We start from the raw sequence: 18,860 nt of genomic DNA on the forward strand, positions 1-18,860 counted from the left end.
GGCCTCCTCCTCCTCCTCCTCCTCCTCCTCCTCCTCCTCCTGGGCAGCCTCCTCCTCCTCCTGGGCAGCCTCCTCCTGGGCAGCCTCCTCCTCCTCCTGGGCAGCCTCCTCCTCCTCCTCCTCCTGGGCATCCTCCTCCTCCTCCTCCTGGGCATCCTCCTCCTCCTCCTCCTGGGCATCCTCCTCCTCCTGGGCAGCCTCCTCCTCCTCCTGGGCAGCCTCCTCCTCCTCCTCCTCCTCCTCCTCCTCCTGAGCAGCCTCCTCCTCCTCCTCCTCCTGAGCAGCCTCCTCCTCCTCCTCCTCCTCCTGGGCAGCCTCCTCCTCCGCCTCCTGGGCCTCCTCCTCTGCCTCCTCCTCCTGGGTCTCCTCCTCCGCCTCCTCCTCCTCCTCCTCCTGGGCCTCCTCCTCCTCCTCCTCCTCCTCCTCCTGGGCCTCCTCCTCCTCCTCCTCCTCCTCCTCCTGGGCCTCCTCCTCCTCCTCCTCCTCCAGGGCCTCCTCCTCCTCCAGGGCCTCCTCCTCCTCCAGGGCCTCCTCCTCCTCCAGGGCCTCCTGCTCCTCCTCCTGGGCCGCCTCCTCCTCCTCCTGGGCCTGGGCCTCCTCCTCCTCCTCCTCCTCCTCCTCGGCCTGGGCCTCCTCCTCCTCCTCCTCCTCCTCCTCCTCGGCCTGGGCCTCCTCCTCCTCCCCCTCCTGGGCCTCCTCCTCCTCCCCCTCCTGGGCCTCCTCCTCCTCCTCCTGGGCCTCCTCCTCCTCCTCCTCCTGGGCCTCCTCCTCCTCCTCCTCCTCCTCCTCCTGGGCCTCCTCCTCCTCCTCCTCCTGGGCCTCCTCCTCCTCCTCCTCCTCCTGGGCCTCCTCCTCCTCCTCCTCCTCCTCCTCCTCCTCCTGGGCCTCCGCCTCCTCCTCCTGGCCTCCTCCTCCTCCTCCTCCTGGGCCTCCTCCTCCTCCTGGGCCTCCTCCTCCTCCTCCTCCTGGGCCTCCTCCTAAGATTGCTAGAGGCCCACCGTCGTGGCCTGGGCCAGTGCCCCCAGACTGCTTTCGGACTGATTCCCTCGGGACGGAGTGTCCACCCACTGCTTGGGCAGCGACTGAGCTGTAGCTGAGGGGTCCCCTCCACGACCCCTGGCCGCGAATCTGGCACCATCAACCCAGAATACTATAAAGAGACATGCAGTGAGTATCTGTGCTGCTCAGCCTGGGGTGACACTGAGGTCGCCTGGGGTGGCCCAGGGATGACGGCAACAGCCTCGTTGACGCTGGGAGAGTATATAAAGATACAGGATTTGTCACTCAAGTTCTGACTAAGGGAAAACATAAATAGCCATCACAGGCCGGCCACAGCTGCATCAAGAAATGTACAAACCCAAATGTGGCCCGAGGGAGAATTGCCACTCTACCACAATCTCCAGCAGAGTCTGCTGCAACTATTTTGCCAGCAATTCGTGCATCTAGAAATTTCTTAAAGGGAAAAATTGGGGAGCTCAGCATTGACCTGCCGCTCCTCCGCCAGGACCCGCGTAGCGCAGTATAAAGAGTCACCAAGGCTGAAAGTCAGATCTCCGATACAGAGGACACTTTTTTGCACACACTTCAGCAAAATTTCACACAACTTCAGAAAACTATATGCAAATTGGAGGGCCGGGTAAAGGATGCACAATGACAGCCTGGTGGGCTTTTGGCAGGCAGTGGAGGAGCCAAACCCCCACACCATCACGCAATGGGTGAGGTTCTGGGTACGGGCAGAGGAGTGACTTTAGTGCTTCCTGGTGGAGAACTCACAAGTTCATGGACCCCCGGCCGCCACCGGGGTCCCCGCTGCATCCGATGATTGTGCGCATCTTAAACTGGGCGAATAGGTACACGATTCTTCGGGCATCCCATGGGCATGACAGCCTACTCCCCTCCGCTGAGGCAGCTAGCGTAACAGACTCACACAACCTGGCCCGTGGACTGTCCAATCACTCCCAGGTTGAGCTCACTCTGCAGCTTGGTCCACGGTGTACCAGGCCCAGATTGTGCCTTGATGCTTGGCTGCTAAAAAAACTGAGTGCTAGGGACTAGTTTGACACAGAAATAGGCCACTACTTTCACCACAGCAATGGGACTGGTCACCTCATACTGGGTTCTCTGGGTAGCAGTTAAGGCCATATTGAGAGGTGTAATCGTAAGTGGCCATAACGGAGTGAAGAGGAAAAAACAGGATATTGCCTAGCAGGAATCATATCTGCTCACAATGGTGCAGGACTACTTGGCATCACTAGATGAGACACTTCTCTGCAACATCACTCACACCCAATCCCTGTTGAGACAGAGCCTTCTAGACGAAGCATGACTGGCATAGCTTGCGATGCACAGTTGCATCTATCATTAGAGAGACAAGACAAATAAAATTCTCCACTGTCTCTGCTCTTCCTCCACCTCACACACACCAACAGGATGTCTGCTGGAAGACACAGGCCTCACCAGCCATAAGGTGTCTTCAATAGCAGCTGATTTCGCTGCCTACTATGCCAGACTATTCTCGTAGAACAAAAAAAGGGCAGCACAGTATTCCCTTGTGGGCTTGGGAAACTATAATAGAGTGAACGAAAGTGCCAACAAGGGATTCGTTTAGATACAGTGATAATAATCATATAATTATTCAGTCATGTCCAATAGTAACATCTCAATTCAATTGGTTGCACTGTATACAAAGAACAGAGTTTTACGGGAATGATGAATGAATCACAAAGGCAAGTGTTTAAGATTATTGCAAAATTGTATCGAAAGTCAAATTAATGAAAATTGAAGGCATTCAACATAAATAAAAATATAGTACATTGACAAGGTGCGGTCTACAGCGCAACTGAAGTCAGAATTTTCTGTGACATATGGCAACGTACTGAAAGTCCACTTGTATTGGTGCAAAAAAAGAATGTTCATCTTCGTTTTGAGACAAGATCTGTTGTAGTGAGGTAAGTAATCCAAAAGCAAGATGGACTGTGCATTGACGTTTTGGCCTCATACGGTAGTAATCCAAGAAACCATCTTTAGGACTGATGTTTATATGTTGATAGAGAAAGGCCTCCATTTATGAACAATATGGAGAAAAGTCTCCTGTATGTTAGGAGAGGGGAGCGTATGAAACTGTACTTTAATTGGTGCCAGTATGTAGTGAGATTGGGATGCCCTGGTAGAAGTAGTATGTACCAGCGCTGGGGTCAGCGGTGACCACTGGGCTGTGAGCATCATTATTAAATGCACATTTATACAAGGAACGTGTGTGCTAAAGTATTAATCTTTTTTTAGATACCTCTGATCGAAAGACGTAAAAGCTGGTGCGAGTCAAGAGTGTGGACTCAAGACTAGATTAGAGGGTGGACAGCCGGGGGCAAGATCTAGCGTTACTATGGCTGGAATCTTTTCTATCAGGCCACACTTTACAGGTTATTGCTAAATCTTTTAAATCAGCTACATACAATCTACTGCAAGGAGTGCCACGAGGATTAAAGCCTATGTTCAACCCCTTGCTAATATAGTTGAAAAACTTGGTAAATCCATATACTGGTATGTGGATGACATTCAGATTATTTTTTGTTTTGCTGGACAGATGACGGGACCAAATCTAATCAGACTCAGACTACCTAATCAGACTCCGACTACCGGCCTCCAAGAAGTAGCGGAGTGGATACGACATAACTACTTGAAACTGAATGGCAGCATAACTGAGGTACTTATTCTAGGTAATCAACCCCAGTTGAGGCGGTCCACATTAATGGCCAGAAATGTTGGGCATTTGCCCCACTGCCAGTAAGTCAATGAAAGACCTAGGTTTCTGGCTGGATAGCAAACTTGCTACGGAGCAAGAGATTACGAAGGTTGCTGCGTGTGGTCTTCGACTTTTAAGATCCTTGAGAAAGATCCTGAGATATCTACCTCTTAATGGGCATAAAATCATAGTGCAGGCCTTGATAATTTCAAGAATGGACTATGGCAATGTACTATATTTGTGGGTTGAGATGTCTCGGCCAGAACGATTAGTGATTGTGTAGAATGCTGCAGCTCATCCTCTATGCCATCTCCTGCGCAATTAATTAGTCTGAAAAGCTTTTTGCAATCTACATTGGCTCCCAATTGCTCAACACATGAAGTTCAAGACACTGGTACGTTTTCAAAGCATGGCATTGAACGTGTCCTACATATATACGGTCTCTTATACATCCGTATGTCCCTAGGTGAGCACTATGCTCTGGAAACTTGAATTTAGCCTATATTCAAGGTGGACGTTCTTTTACTTACTTAGGCCCTGAACTATGGCATAGTTTACCTACTAAATTACAATTCTGCAAATCCTATGCTTTGCTTCGGAAACTACTTAAGCTCTGGCTCTTCTAGGATTTCTGGTCCTCTTCCGCTAGCACTGGGAAACCCCTATCCAGTAGCCATGCTCTTTATAAATTTTGATTTGATTTTCTATGCAACAAATGTAGTAACAGGGGACATCACTGTACTGACTTGTGTCTATTTTTCAGGACATTGTCCTATCAATGTTATTGCGTTATAAAAAACATTCAATAGTGCCTGGCGGTGGTGGGAGGGGATGCGGCTCTACAACTTGAAAGAAGGGATTACTTTTGAGTTCCACGCTCTGTCGCGGTCACACCTGTTGTTTACTAGTTATGTTTTTCATTGGATGGTTCATTTCAAAAGGAGTTGTACTGCAAGTTAATAAGAAGATGCGTGTTTTATCGTGTTGCTCCTGGGCTGGGAGTGCCGGCACCGCATCCGGTTCAATGTAGAGACTGCTTCGGTAGTATTCTGGATTTTAAGATGCTCTGCTTTTTTCACTGCTTCTTGTCCTTGCGAGGCAAAACGTGATGTTTTTTATTCTGAATTGCACAAAAAGTTACAAGTTGGAAAATAAATTTGAGTTCCAATCATTTAAGATCGAGTTCAATGTATTACACAACAAAATTCTGGGCATGTTATACCGGTCATTGCTTCACATCAGTGTACTCTGGCAGTCTATTGAGTGTCGCAGGCCTCAGTGACGTCATACTAATGCAGGTAAGGGAACTGCATCTGAAGCCTTTCATGAGTCTCACTCATTCATAGGGGTCAGAAGAGACTCTCTGGTTCATGGAACTTCAGTGGAATCTGACACGTACTGGCCAAGCCATTGCTTGTACATGAGCGTCTGGATTTTTGTATGTCATCAGCAGACAGTAATAGATTGGTTTGGGGATTGCCTCTCTAGTTAAGTACCACCCAGAGCACAGGGGCATCTACAAAATCCAAGAAGTGATACTTTACCTGGGAGACAAGAAGCAGCATTAAATGGAAGAAAATGCAGAGATGTAAGTAAATTAGAGTGACTATATTCATGCACTGTAATCATCTTATGTATTTGGGTGATCTGTTGTCATTATGCCAAGCAGTGTGCTCCTCTCTCTTTCAATACCCAGTTGCTGCTGGCTGGCTTCTCATATCCATAAGTGGTGTGTTCCTGTCACTATTCTAGCGCCTAATACGTGCGTACCCACTTTTACAGTGTATAACGGTTCAAGATAGAGCGTTTCCACACCCTTTCATTGTATCTCTGGAATCTAAGTTTGATTAGACTTTGGTTCTAGCCTCTTGCTTTCTGCCTTTCCCAAACCCTCTCTTTGCCTAGTGCTTTCACTGGTTTAAGTAGTATTGCGGGGCGGACTCTAAAGATTCTGGAACTCCACAGCTAAAGAACTATTAAGAGCAATAAGTTACAGAAGTGACAGAAATTAAATCTACACAGGGCAGCTATAATGATAATATGGATCATTTCAATCGAAAAGTAGACAACTTGGTGGACAAGATAAATTCTTTAATGGAGACCAGCAGAACTGCTGAAGGAAGACTCACCTGGCTGGAACATATTGTGTTTAACACGGCAACCCAAGATAACAAAATCAACACAATTAAAAGAAAGAATGAAGATCTTGAAAACAGATGTAGCTGATCAAACCTCTTTGGGGATCCCAGATGGCTTTGTGAGAACAATCAGAGCCTGTAACCGAAAAAGGAGCTAGCAACTGGGTTACAGAACGCTTGTGGGAACGTGTCAATGGAGTTGAAAAAGAAACGCTGCCCTCACATGTCACCATAGCCCAGGCTCATCAGGTACCACTTAATATAACTAGTACCTGCCACACTCCCAGAACAATCAATGTTAACCTCCAAGACTACAAAATTAAAAACAAAAGATCCTGGCCAAAGCAAGAGTGAAAAAACATGTCCAGAGCAATAGGATATTATTTTTCAGTCTTTCCTGACTTAGCTTATAAAACTTCCACGAGTCTGAAACAAATGAAACATTTGATTCCAGAGTTCACCTGTTTCATCTCTTCACTCTTACGTTTACTACATTGTTTCTTTTCATGTACTGCAAGAACCTGGAAAGGTTTTAATCTTGCAAAAGCAGATACGAAAGTCCCGTCTGTGGTTCTTTAAAATTATAGATTCTGGCTGGGTCGATGGGGGTGAGGATGTAAAGGCATTTCACTCTGAAACAGAAGTAGAGGTATATGCAGGGGGAATAAAAAAAGGAAATAAGAGAAAGGGGAAATTTAGTGGTCGGTGTCGGGGCAGGCGGGTAGTTGCTAGTTTAGTGTTCACCACGTTTATCCGAAGGAAAGCAGTGATAAGTAATAAAAATAGGAAATATAGTTAGTGATCTGTTGTAATGAAGAGAGAAGACATACACAAGGCAGATGGCTCTTATTAATATTACAGAGGAGTTGATGAATATCACTTTATGCCCCAATATGGCCCCTCAGAGGATGGTCCAAAACCAGCGAGCAATGCTTCCAGAAGTAGTAACTATCTCCATATCAAAAGATGATTTTCATATAGCATTTCAAGACAAAGATAGAAAATCTTCCATGAAAAAATCTGGTTATTCGTCAGAAGCCACACATGAGGGAAGCCTTAAACACGGCCTGATCTATATAAAAGTTGGCAGATACCTGGTGGGAACTACATAAAGATGAAACTGATTTCACATTTTCAAGTAAACAATATTGCAGCCTAGACAGAAGGGATTTTTTTTTAACTTTACTGAGTCTCGCTTCTACTGAGGCAGAAATAATACCACCAGTACTATCATACCATGCCATGCCATAATAGCTATAGCAACCACTTTACCAGCAGCTGGACAGGAGCAACATTTCTGGTGAGTTGACATCTATCTTAATGTCAGCTTTGAACAATTGAAGAAATGCAAACAAATAATCAAGGAATTTGTTTGAGCAAAATATAGATAATTCAAGATCAATTAATACGTGAGATTGTTTCTAAGTCTTATATTTGAGGCATTTTTATTTAGCTCTCAATGAGTGCAAGCAGGACAGATATTACAGTCGAAGGATAATTACTCTCAGATCACAAGAAATTCCAGCCTAGAGTACATCAATAAACCAACTTAGATAGGAACCAAAGTCTATGATTGCCTAACCAAAAGTTCTAATTAGGCAAACTAGTTATCATAAATCAGTTGAAGGATATAAAAAAACAATTCACAAATATAATAATCCAAATGGTGGAAGAAAAGGGAGCCCTAGGATATTCGATCAAAGTCCAACTTACGGAATTTATTAAAAAATTATATATATATAAAAAATCAACACCCCACTCACCAAGGAACGGGTCTGACACTGCTCGGGTGAAGCAACATTTGGTATTTGTTTCCATAAAATATTGCGCATACTGTCAAATTTTGGAGTCTGTGAAATGCTAGGGCAGACGTGTTTCAGCCGTGTGGCTTTCATCAGTGCGGGTTTCACGACGGAGAATGTTTCACCTGGGGCCCGTTTTAAAGTTCTGATGTCCACTCCCTTTGGAGTATGCTCTTGGCCCATCCTCCGCCTTGCAGTTACACCATGCGCTGCCCCTTAAGCTGCTCCACGTCGGTATAAGAGTCCCACTGCGAATATATATATAAGAAGGGTTTAGGAACAGTATATAGGAACTTGATTAAATACTTCACAAAAGCTGAACTATCCCCTATTTAGAAATTCAACAGTAATATAGTGAGAGTATCGAGGAGGTCGAGCTTCAAGCGAGAGAGCTATGGGAAAATCTATATTATGTAAACTAAAATCTTCTGGGTCATTGGGATCAATTCTTAACTCTTAATAGAGGAACAAGCCGGTCGCCAACCCGTTCCATCGGTTATACCACCTACTTTTACAAGGAAAAATTCAGTCAAAATTATAACCGCAAAAAAGAAGCTGAATTGCGCATTAAGGGTATTGAGAAATAACCCGAAAGCAAGAGACCGGAGCGAGATTTTACCAAAGCTAAGGTCGCTTTACAATAAAGAGGTATGGCTCCAAACAAAAACTGAATTAGACCGGTATTGGTGTCAAATCCTCGATGCCTCCAAACGACAAGACTCTAGAGAATTCTGGAAATTAGTTAATTATTCAACCAGCAGGAAATCCCTAGGCTTGGCATCAAAAATCTCAGAAGAAACTTGGAGCAAACATCTAGGAGCCATGTATGGGGGTATCGTGTCTACAACTGAATCCTTAAAATTTGTCACCAATATCATTGAGCGAAGCCCAGTCCATGGCCATCTACCCTAGAACGGTGGAAAAAAATCATCTGCAATACTCACAGGGCTGGGGCCCCAGGTCCAAATGGCATTCCCCAAGCTCTTTACAAGGAGAAACAGCAACATTGGGCGGAGAACCAATTTATTCAATAACATTCTTTTTAGCCAAGTAATCCCAGATAACTGGAGGGGATCAATATTGTCCCCTATTCATAAAGCCGGCCAACCTACAGATCCTGCCAATTATCGGCTGATAGCCCTTATGGACAGTGAGGCCAAGATCGTCGCCAAATGCCTGCTGGTCGTGCTTACAATCTGTTGCCTAGAAATCAGATCGGGTTTATCAAGGGACTAGGCACATCCATTAACACTCAGATGTTGGCCCTTATAATAGAACAAGCAAGGTGGCGTTCAATTCATCTTCATTTTGTTGATTTTTGTTCAGCTTTCGATACAGTGCAGAGGAAAATTCTATGGGGTAAATTTTTAAATTGGGGTATTTCATATACCTTACCTAGAGCAATCCAATTACTGTATACAGATACATGGACAAAAGGTATGTTGGGTCAAGGTGATGGATTAAACCCAGATCAGTTGACTGCTTGCAATGTTCAACACTCCGTCCATCATTTCCTTTGGTTTTTGCAAACATCTAGGAGCCATGTATGGGGGTATCGTGTCTACAACTGGATCCTTAAAATTTGGCACCAATATCATTGAGCGAAGCCCTGTCCATGGCCATCTACCCTAGAACGGTGGGAAAAAAATCATCTGCAATACTCACAGGGCTGGGGCCCCAGGTCCAAATGGCATTCCCCAAGCTCTTTACAAGGAGAAACAGCAACATTGGGCGGAGAACCAATTTATTCAATAACATTCTTTTTAGCCAAGTAATCCCAGATAACTGGAGGGGATCAACATTGTCCCCTATTAATAAAGCCGGCCAACCTACAGATCCTGCCAATTATCGGCTGATAGCCCTTATGGACAGTGAGGCCAAGCTCGTCGCCAAATGCCTGCTGGTCGTGCTTACAATCTGTTGCCTAGAAATCAGATCGGGTTTATCAAGGGACTAGGCACATCCATTAACACTCAGATGTTGGCCCTTATAATAGAACAAGCAAGGTGGCGTTCAATTCATCTTCATCTGTGTTTTGTTGATTTTTGTTCAGCTTTCGATACAGTGCAGAGGAACATTCTATGGGGTAAATTTTTAAATTGGGGTATTTCATATACCTTACCTAGAGCAATCCAATTACTGTATACAGATACATGGACTAAAGGTATGTTGGGTCAAGGCTCAACAATCTCTAAAGAAATTCCAAATATGATGGACTAAAACAAGGCTGTGTCTTGGCCCCACTCCTGTTCAGTTTGTACATCGCTGACATTCCCCCGTCTGAACACAATCAATTCACATTCCCCGTCGGTGGCCGGCTTTTACGTTTCCCATTTGCTGTACTCGGACGACATTCTCGTTCTTAGGTACACCAAGGTGGGGCTACAGAGGCTAATTAGCGAAACCGCCCAGTATGCCTCGATTCATGGGCTAAAAGTTAATTTAAGTAAAACAAAAATCATGCTAGTGACACAGGGTTTAGTAATACACCCACAATTTTATATAGAAGGCCTAAGGTTGGAGTCAGTACAACAGTACAAAGATTTGGCGGTTATAGTTGATGCAAGACTCTTCCAAGATTCAATGTGTGGCGAAGAAGGAACAACGCATTAACTGTAATGTTTGCCTCACTCCTGTCCCTTAGACCACTATTACAAGTCATGGTAGCCAAACATGCCCCGCCTCGGTCATATGGTGTGGAGACTCTAAGTGGGAAAGCCAATAAAATAATAGGGAAGCTCACAGTAGGGACCTATTGCCGCCTATTTAATCTCCCAAAACAAGCCTCGCCTGCACATATTCGATTAGAGTTTGGCTTTAAGACAAAATATATACAGTCTCGGGGCATTTCTGTAATTCTTATATAAACTAAAAAAAAATATCAACTCCACTCTGATGACAACCGTAGGGCAGGCTATGAGCAACCTTAGCAATACGGTAGCCCATGAATATTTTAATCTTGCCATGACTACTTTTAGTGCAGAACAACTATGGATTTTACCTCTCTCACAAGGCACATTTAATAGAGTGATTACCTGAACCAGAAAAATAATATCATCATTGATGTATAGAGAGGCCCTAGAGAAAAGATCCAATGCTTGGATGGTAATTGCATCATATGGCCATCTAAAACCCCAGGAAAATTTGGAGGTTTAAAAGTAAAGCTAAAGCTTATGAGTCTCCAGCTAGGCAATTTTCAATTTCGTAGCAATTTGACAGTTTGGAAAAGGGTGGGCAATTCAACGTCATGTCGCCTCTGTAATTATTACAGAGAAGACGTTTGTCATATAGTTTGTAGATGTCTGGCTCTATCGAGAGAACGCTGATGCCTGCTAAGAGAGGGTTTTAATGAATATGCCATTCGTACAAGTCGTCAAGCAGTAATAGCTGGTTTGTTGGGAGAAGATGTATCATTCACTGGTAAATTCATAAAGTTCATTGAGGTAGCGGAGGGTAAACTAGCTAAATGCGTATAATAACGATTTACGATGACGATCATTCTACTTACCCTCACTCGGACTGAGGGGAATGAGTCACACAGAGTAAAGGTTTCCCATCAGATAAATGCTCGAGTGGTTGGATTTATGAGAAAAAAAAGTTGGGTTTTTTCTAAGTTTCTAAGGTAAAGAATTATAATGATGTTTACAAAAATGGGCACACAGCACTTTTAAATCCCTAAAGAAGAAACTGGGTGAAACAGATACAGGCTTGGGAATTTATGGAATAATTTATTTTTCTTTTTAAAAACTTTGAATCAGTTTTAAGCGCGTTTTAAGATTTTGTTACTAGGCGATTTTAATCTTGGAATATGAAATGTGGTAGATTATAAAAGTTTGTTGTTAACGGAAAATATAATTATTAGTTACTCACTTATTGCAATGGATAACCAGGCTGATATGCAAAAGCCATAGATTTGAGTTTTTATAATGATTTTGTAAATTCGTGGATGTACTTATTATATTCGTTTCATCCATGACAATTATTTAGCAGTAGGATAATAGAGGATCCCCGATAGGCACATTGCACTTTGTTGATTGTTTTGCACACATTGAATTGTGGATTAACACATAACAATGTAAATAGGACATTTAAGGGGCGATGGGTCTATTAAGCACCATAAGACTTTATGAAATGTTTCAACTGTAGATCAGTGCTGTTAAAAATCAAGTTTTCCCTTGCAGTTTTGAATTTATTACGAAAATTTTAACTGTATTTTAAAACAATTCTTTTAAAAATGATATTCGTGGAAAGGGGCTGAAGTACTACCCATCTTTAAGAAAGGGGACAGGTCAATGCCCTCCAACTATCGCCCGGTCAGCTTGATCGATTGTGTCCAAAAGGTCTTCTGCCGCTCCGTCCTTGCCAAAATACAGGACTGGATGGATGAGAACGACATCCTCTCTCCACTTCAAGTAGGATTCCGGCGGGAGACCGGCACAATGGATCAAGTATTTCATTTAGTCATGCTATATTGGAAGGTTGTTGTTCTGGGCAAGGTAAGCCTATACCTCGCATTCATTGATTTAAAAACCGCATTAGACTTTGTGCCCAGGGACCTACTATGGCGGGTACTTAGGGATATGGGAATGCCTTTGGAGATCTTAGAAATATTAGTTAGGCTGCATGATGGCAACTATGCCCGGGTAAGATGGGGAAACCAAGGACAACTTACTGAACCAATCATAATCCAACGGGAGGTCCTCTAGGGATGTGTATTGGCCCCAACCCTTTTCTCCCTGTACGTCAACCAAGTAGCAGACTTTTTGTGCTCCCAACCTGCAGACGCACCATCTCTAGCGAACCAAAAAATTGCTACACTGTTATTTGCCGATGATAACCTACTAATTTCCCAAACTCCCATGGGTCTTCAAAGGCTTTTAAACCATTTTAAGGCATTTTGCTACGAGAGGGGCTTGATCATGAATATCACTAAAACCAAGCTAATGCTGTTCAACCCGCACAAATCTTTCAAGGGAATGTGTACAGAGACGCCCTAGCATTAGACCGACACCCAACACCTGGGATTGTATTGTTTCCTCTTGAGTTATGCGCCCTGCGAGGCGGAAATGTATGTTGATTTCATTGACTTATGTTTAAATGCAATAAAAAAATAAAAAAATAAAAATCTTTCAAGGGAAACATACTTCTGGACAACGTCCCGCTTGAAAGGGTTAGCGCCTTTGATTACTTGGGTAATAAATTATCGGAGGGAAAGGCTTCGAAGAGACACTTAGAGAAGGTCTCCTTGAAATTTACCAAGCTTACTGAGGCGTTGAAGAGGGAGCATTGTTTGTAATACACCGAGCCCGTTGCCCCTGCCCTTAAACTGTACAACTGTAAGGCCGTGACTAGTGCCCTTTATGGAGCAGAGCTGTGGGGCATAGCACCCTCCAATGAGCTCGTAGCTGTGGAAAACAAGTTTCTCAGAAGCCCGATACCCTCCTCCCTCATAAGCTTGATTTGGGTGTTAAGTCCATCAACGATCTAGCGAGGCTCCGCCCACTGTTGTTTTGGCATAGATTGGCCTCCACTCCTGACCTGGCACACTATGTAGCTGCTTTCTGCAAGATCTCCTACTAGGACACCGCTAATAAAATGGGCTGGATTAAACTAGTAAATGCACTTCGGTCTAGTATTGGCTTGCCAACCCAGCCATATCAGCCATCCACCTTCATATACAAGAAGTCACGTAAAGCATCTGTATTGAGCTTGGGTCAAAGAGAACAACCTTTGGAAAAGTCAACTTGGCAGCTTAGCAGATGCTTTCACCGATCTGAAATCGAATTGCCATCTAGAAACCTACTTCGACATCATTAAGGTGCCAGCCGATAGGAAGCTGTACACACAGTTTAGACATGGCAACCTACCTGTTAATGCCTTTACCAATTCCTGGCAGAACAACAAACTTCAACCCAAGGGCTGTCCTTCTTGGCCATGTCCACATGAATCTATCGGGCATGTACTTTTTTCCTGTAAAGCATACTCTAAGCCAAGAAGCAAACGGCTAGCTCCTGTGTGCATGCAATTAGGGACTCGAAGCTCTAAAGATGCCCTACGGATACTAAAATCGGATGCTAGACCCCTTTTCGTTTGGGCCATTTTTGGGCGACAAGAAGGAAGGCACAGCGACAAGGGCTGATCGGTATGAACAGCTAAAATAGATTGTGCTGATCAATCTAGATTGCACCGACTAGTTAATGCTGCTATTTTTATAACTCTTTATAATTATTTTTATGGCTGTATTTTATTCTGTTTTGTGACTAGTGCTAGAGCTTTGTTCTTAAACTAGGGGCAACCCCCCCCCCCCCCCCCTTCTTTTTCTGCTTAATGTGCAGGCTATCAACTGGAAACTGATTTGCACAAATCTCGACGAGGCACTTGCACTTTATTTCCATAATCATGTTAGGGAGAGACCAAAGTCGTGAATTGTGTGGAATTGTTTTACTAATTTGATGCAAATGTCATTTTATTGTGTCAACTTGAGCGTTTTTTATTCCCATTTGTACATTTGCTTTCTGAAATGCCCCCTCAACCGAAAATGACACTCACAATTTGTATGGTTGCTTCTTTTATGGTTTGTTAAACCGAAATAAAGAATTATTTATTTAAATTTGATATTTAGTTCTGATGTGTCATACGGTTATGTAAGCGTGTCATATTGTAGGTTTTAATTAACTGAACAATAAAGTATCTACTACTACCAGTGAGAGTAATTTTGCAACTCTATCTATAAAAGAAACTATATAACTGCTTGCAGTAATTTTGTCGCCCTACCCCACAGGGGTGTCATAGGAAGATTTTATCAATACCTACTAGAAACAATAAAACAAGACCACAACTAAATTTGTGACCAGTGGGCAGACAATTTATTGATTCAGGTTACCTTGAAGGAAGAAAGGAAATGACTCGAGCAACACATTACATTCCGAGAAGTTTGAATTTACACGGCATTTTGTTTCTATATTGAATATATTACACTGCTGAAAGGACACACAAAATAACTACAGCAGATGCCGAACACTGTTAGAATATGGCTTCATATGGTTGGAATGGCCCTTATAAGTCTAGCTCTTTTGGAAGTTAATTAAAGAATTGGAAAAAGTAACAGGCTTTGTTGGACCTGGCAGTTTCTGAAGGGTTATCCACAAACGTTATGTCTTCCTCTCCCTATTTGTCTGACCTTCATTTTGTTGGCTTTCAGACTCTGGGCACTTTACCACTGCTAATCAGTGCTAAAGTGCATGTGCTCTCTACTCTACACATGTATGATTGATTTACACCAGTTTAGCATATTTGATTTACCTCTAAGTGCCTTGTAAAGTGGTATACTATATACCCAGGGCCTGTAAATTAAATGCTACTAGTGGGCCTCCAGCCCCGATTGTGCCCCCCATGGAAGTAGCCCATTAAACCTGTTTCAGGCCTGCCGCCGCAGAGCCTGTGTGCACAGTTTACTACCCTTTCTACTTGGTAAAACTACTTGCCAAGTCTTAAGCTCCCCTTTTATTACACACACACCACCCCTAAGGTATGCCCTATGTAGCCCTATGGGCAGGGTGCTGTGCAAATAAAAGGTAGGACATGTGCCTTTTGTGTGTGGTATGTCCTCGTAGTGACAAACAGCCAATTGCATTTTTCACTGCTGTGAGACCTTCTTCTCCCATAGGTTAGCATTGGGAATGCCCTTATATACTTGTAAGTGTTAATTCCTGATCAGAAAGGAGTTGCATTGTCATATTTGGTATGTTTAGAATGGTAGTGATAAAACCTACTTACTGGTGAAGTTGGATCTCACATCACTATTTTAGAAATTCCACTTTTAGAAAGTGGCCATTTCTCTGTGCTTAAAACTCTTTGTGCTTTGCAGCCTGTCTCCAATACATGTCTGGGCTAGGTGACAGCTACATTTTGTGCATTTTCTCCAGACAGTCACAACACAAGAAGCACTGGGTGTGAAGGGGGATACATCTGCATTCATCTGCATACTGATAGTCTTCCTGGGCAGGGAGTAGTGGTTCACACTTAAATTTTAATAGGTTGTGTCCTGCTCTCACACAAAGGTCTGATTTACTCGCTACGGATTGTCTGGATCCAGGGCTGGGATGGAAGGGATCTTTGTGCACTTTTGAGGGTTCCTTTAAAGTCACCCTCTACATCAAATGCATTTTAGAGTATAAGTATTGGGCCCCTGACCCCATATCTTTAGACACTGCGTGAGAATTGTTACCAGATGCTGCTAGCTCTAAATCTGCACGTTGCTAGAAGGACTGCTGGTCCCGGCCATTTAAAGGTACTGTCCTTCTCCAGCTGCACAACACACTGGTGGGCAGCTGTATTTGAAAGCCCAAAAGAGAGGGATCGAGCGAGGTCTCTTCCGTGCCCCTTAAGCTTGTGCACCAACCCTCTCCTACCTGGTGTAGGACTTGGGGGCATTGTCGCGCTTCTACTCTGCACAGAGGGAAAACCTCTATGGGAGGACCCCAAGAGTGGCGTAGGGCCCTCGGTAGAAACTGAACTTCTTAAGGTGACCGAAATTACCGCAAGGTTTTTAATAGAAGCGCAGGTGCTTCTGTCCCAGATGTTTACTTGATGCATCTAATATTATACTTTAAATTAGCATACCATGGAAAGTACTTATATGTTACATGAATTTAAAGTGCTGTTAGCGCATCTCCAAAAGTAATTATTTGATTTTTGTTGCTTAGGTCTTGTTATGCTGTTGTGTCTAATATAGTGATCTATTTTTCATCTAATCCTGTGTGGAGTCTCTTTTTTTGTGGTGCATTCATTGTGTTACTGTGTTGAAAAAATGCTTTACACATGGCCTCTGTAGATAAGCCTGCCTGCTCTGAGCCAAGCTACTAGAAGGTGAGTACAGGTTATCTTGGTGTGTATCGGACTTATCCTGAGTAGTGGTAGGTTTCGCCTCGCTTGGGTGCATACCTTAGCTAACCAGAAACCCCATTTCTAAAAGGCCTTGACTTGAATTTCGACCCAGGGGTGGCTCTCATTGGGAGACAATGAAATCGTGGCAATGAACTATCTAAGGGAATCTTGTTTTCTTTGAATACCAAGTGGCCAGATCAATTACGGCTCAAAAACTGAGAACCACTGAACCGGGGAAAACGGAAACTGAGAATGAAGAAAAAATGTATTTATAAAAGGTGCATTACCTGCGTAAAGGTGTTGGAAATTACCACCTTTTGTGTAGTATACATCTAGATTTTTGCTTGACTGTTTTGTTAGCTGTAGAACTCCGAGAACTTTATCCCTGCTAACAACTGGTAAAATGCTGTGCTCACTATTCAAACATTATGAAATCAGCATTCCCCTGATTGGCATATTTGACTTACCTATAAATCCCTAATACATGGTAGCAAGATGTATCCAGGGCCTGTAGTTTTAATGTCATTGTGGACTGCAGCACCCATTGTGCCATGCACTACATTGACCATGTAGACATGACTGCAGGCCTGCCACCAGTAACATGGCTGTGCAGTTTTAAACACAAATTCGACCGGTCAATGTAATCTCTTTTGACAGACCCAAGCCTTTCTTAAATTAAGTCCCCACTAAGTAGGCCTTACTGCCCATAAAGTAGGGCACATGGTGTTTAAAAGTTGGACATGTAAAATCTTAATGTTAAATAGGTCCTTATTGTGACATAGTCCAAAAAACCTTGTGCAGGGTTGGCTGAACCACAGGAAAACATTAGGAGGCAATATTAAATACTAGCATTGTATCTGGGAAAAGGGACGAGCTAGAAAAATAATTAAACAACTATTTAATAGTTATTAAAATTCCAATTCAATGGCAAAGTCTGATTTTTTTCTAGATATTACAGATTAGTAACTTTTAGAAAGTTAACTTTGCCCTACCTGAAGTCCCCGGAAGCTAAATCTGAATTTTGCTCTTCAACTTTTGTCAGCCAGTAGTTAGCATGTGAAAAACATGAATGAGGTATGATCTTGCTCCCAGGAGGAAACAATAGGCTGACATGAATGGGCAGAGATGATCCATCTGAACTTGCCAGAATATGAAGAGGATACTAGAAAGATCCTTTATGACATTAAAGTGTGAAGTCCTGCTTAACGTCACATCTTGCTAGACAGGCCTGTTGGGGTTTTCCATGACACTGGAGGTGTACTTTAAAAAGAGGCCTCTGATGTCTCAAACAAATGTTAGCCGACACTTGTCAGTCTGTCCCCAATCATATTGGGCTTCTTTTGACATTACAGTGTCATAGTCTGTTTAAGAAGTCTGCTGGGTTTACATATACCATTTAGGGTGCACTGCAAAGGGCGAAGGCAAAATGCAAAAACAACCAAAGGGCAGTTTATGTCTGATTGTTGACAACCGAGCTTTATTCTAGCAGAAGACACTAGGACTATCATAGTTCATTCTCTACGCACACTTTCAGTCCTCGAAGCCGATGTTTAGTGTGGCCAAAGTGTCTGACATCTTGAAAACGGCCAGAGTGAGTAGGATTAGTCCCGGGAATCTTTGTCCCATTGGTTTGGGCATCCACAGGGATCACTCCCACTTGCTTGTGCCAAGCATAAATGTGGCCATCCAAGCACCCACTTCAGAACACTGCTGGACCCAGAAGAAGATTGAACCTGCTGTCTGAGACCTGAGAAGAACCTAGAGACTGGATCTGCTCTCCCTCTTGTAACCATTGACTCCAACGGCCACAAGACAGACCTCTTTTTGAAGCTACAAAGGACACAAAAAGTTGCAAGAACCATTTTTGCTGCAACTGCCCAGCTGAGCAGTAGCAGGATAGAAGTACATACAGATTCAAAAACTGGCACAGACCTTCGCTTTTGATAAACATGTGTATCATTTTTGTTTGATCTCGCCAAAAGACAGGCTGTCTTTTATAAAAGAACTAATGTGTACACCTCATACTTACTGTGAACTTTGGGTCAGTCCATAGCTTATTATCGGTTGGCTTCCTTGTAGAACTCATTTGCTAGCTTCTTATTTAATGGCTTTCCTTCTTTTTCTTAGGTTTGTCCCTGCAGCTTATTTACCAACATTTTGACTGAATGGCCTTACCCTTCTGATGCCTACTTAAGAAAACTATTTTAAATTTTATTTTACTTCAGTACTCCATGGGAGAGCATATATTTTCTAGCACACTCCGTCATTTCCCATCTCCATGTTGCTTTTTCA

General features: G+C 43.5%; 1 protein-coding gene across 3 annotated transcripts in view; it reads right to left on the minus strand.

Annotated features, from left to right (window-relative positions):
* WRNIP1 (WRN helicase interacting protein 1) overlaps positions 1-18,860 on the minus strand; it is a 320,975-nt gene that overhangs the window by 245,111 nt on the left and 57,004 nt on the right. The window contains exon 1 of one of the 3 annotated variants that reach the window (XM_085607139.1): positions 7,644-7,920. The exons of the other annotated variants lie outside the window; for them this stretch is intronic. Within the exon in view, the coding sequence (XP_085463265.1) occupies positions 7,644-7,865 (222 nt within the window). The 5' untranslated portion in view covers positions 7,866-7,920. Of the gene's footprint in view, positions 1-7,643; positions 7,921-18,860 lie in introns of those variants that run through there. 3 annotated transcript variants of the gene reach the window in all.

This window comes from Triturus cristatus, chromosome 5_2 (assembly GCF_964204655.1).
Source record: "Triturus cristatus chromosome 5_2, aTriCri1.1, whole genome shotgun sequence".
In the NCBI taxonomy this organism is placed as follows: Eukaryota; Metazoa; Chordata; class Amphibia; order Caudata; family Salamandridae; genus Triturus; species Triturus cristatus.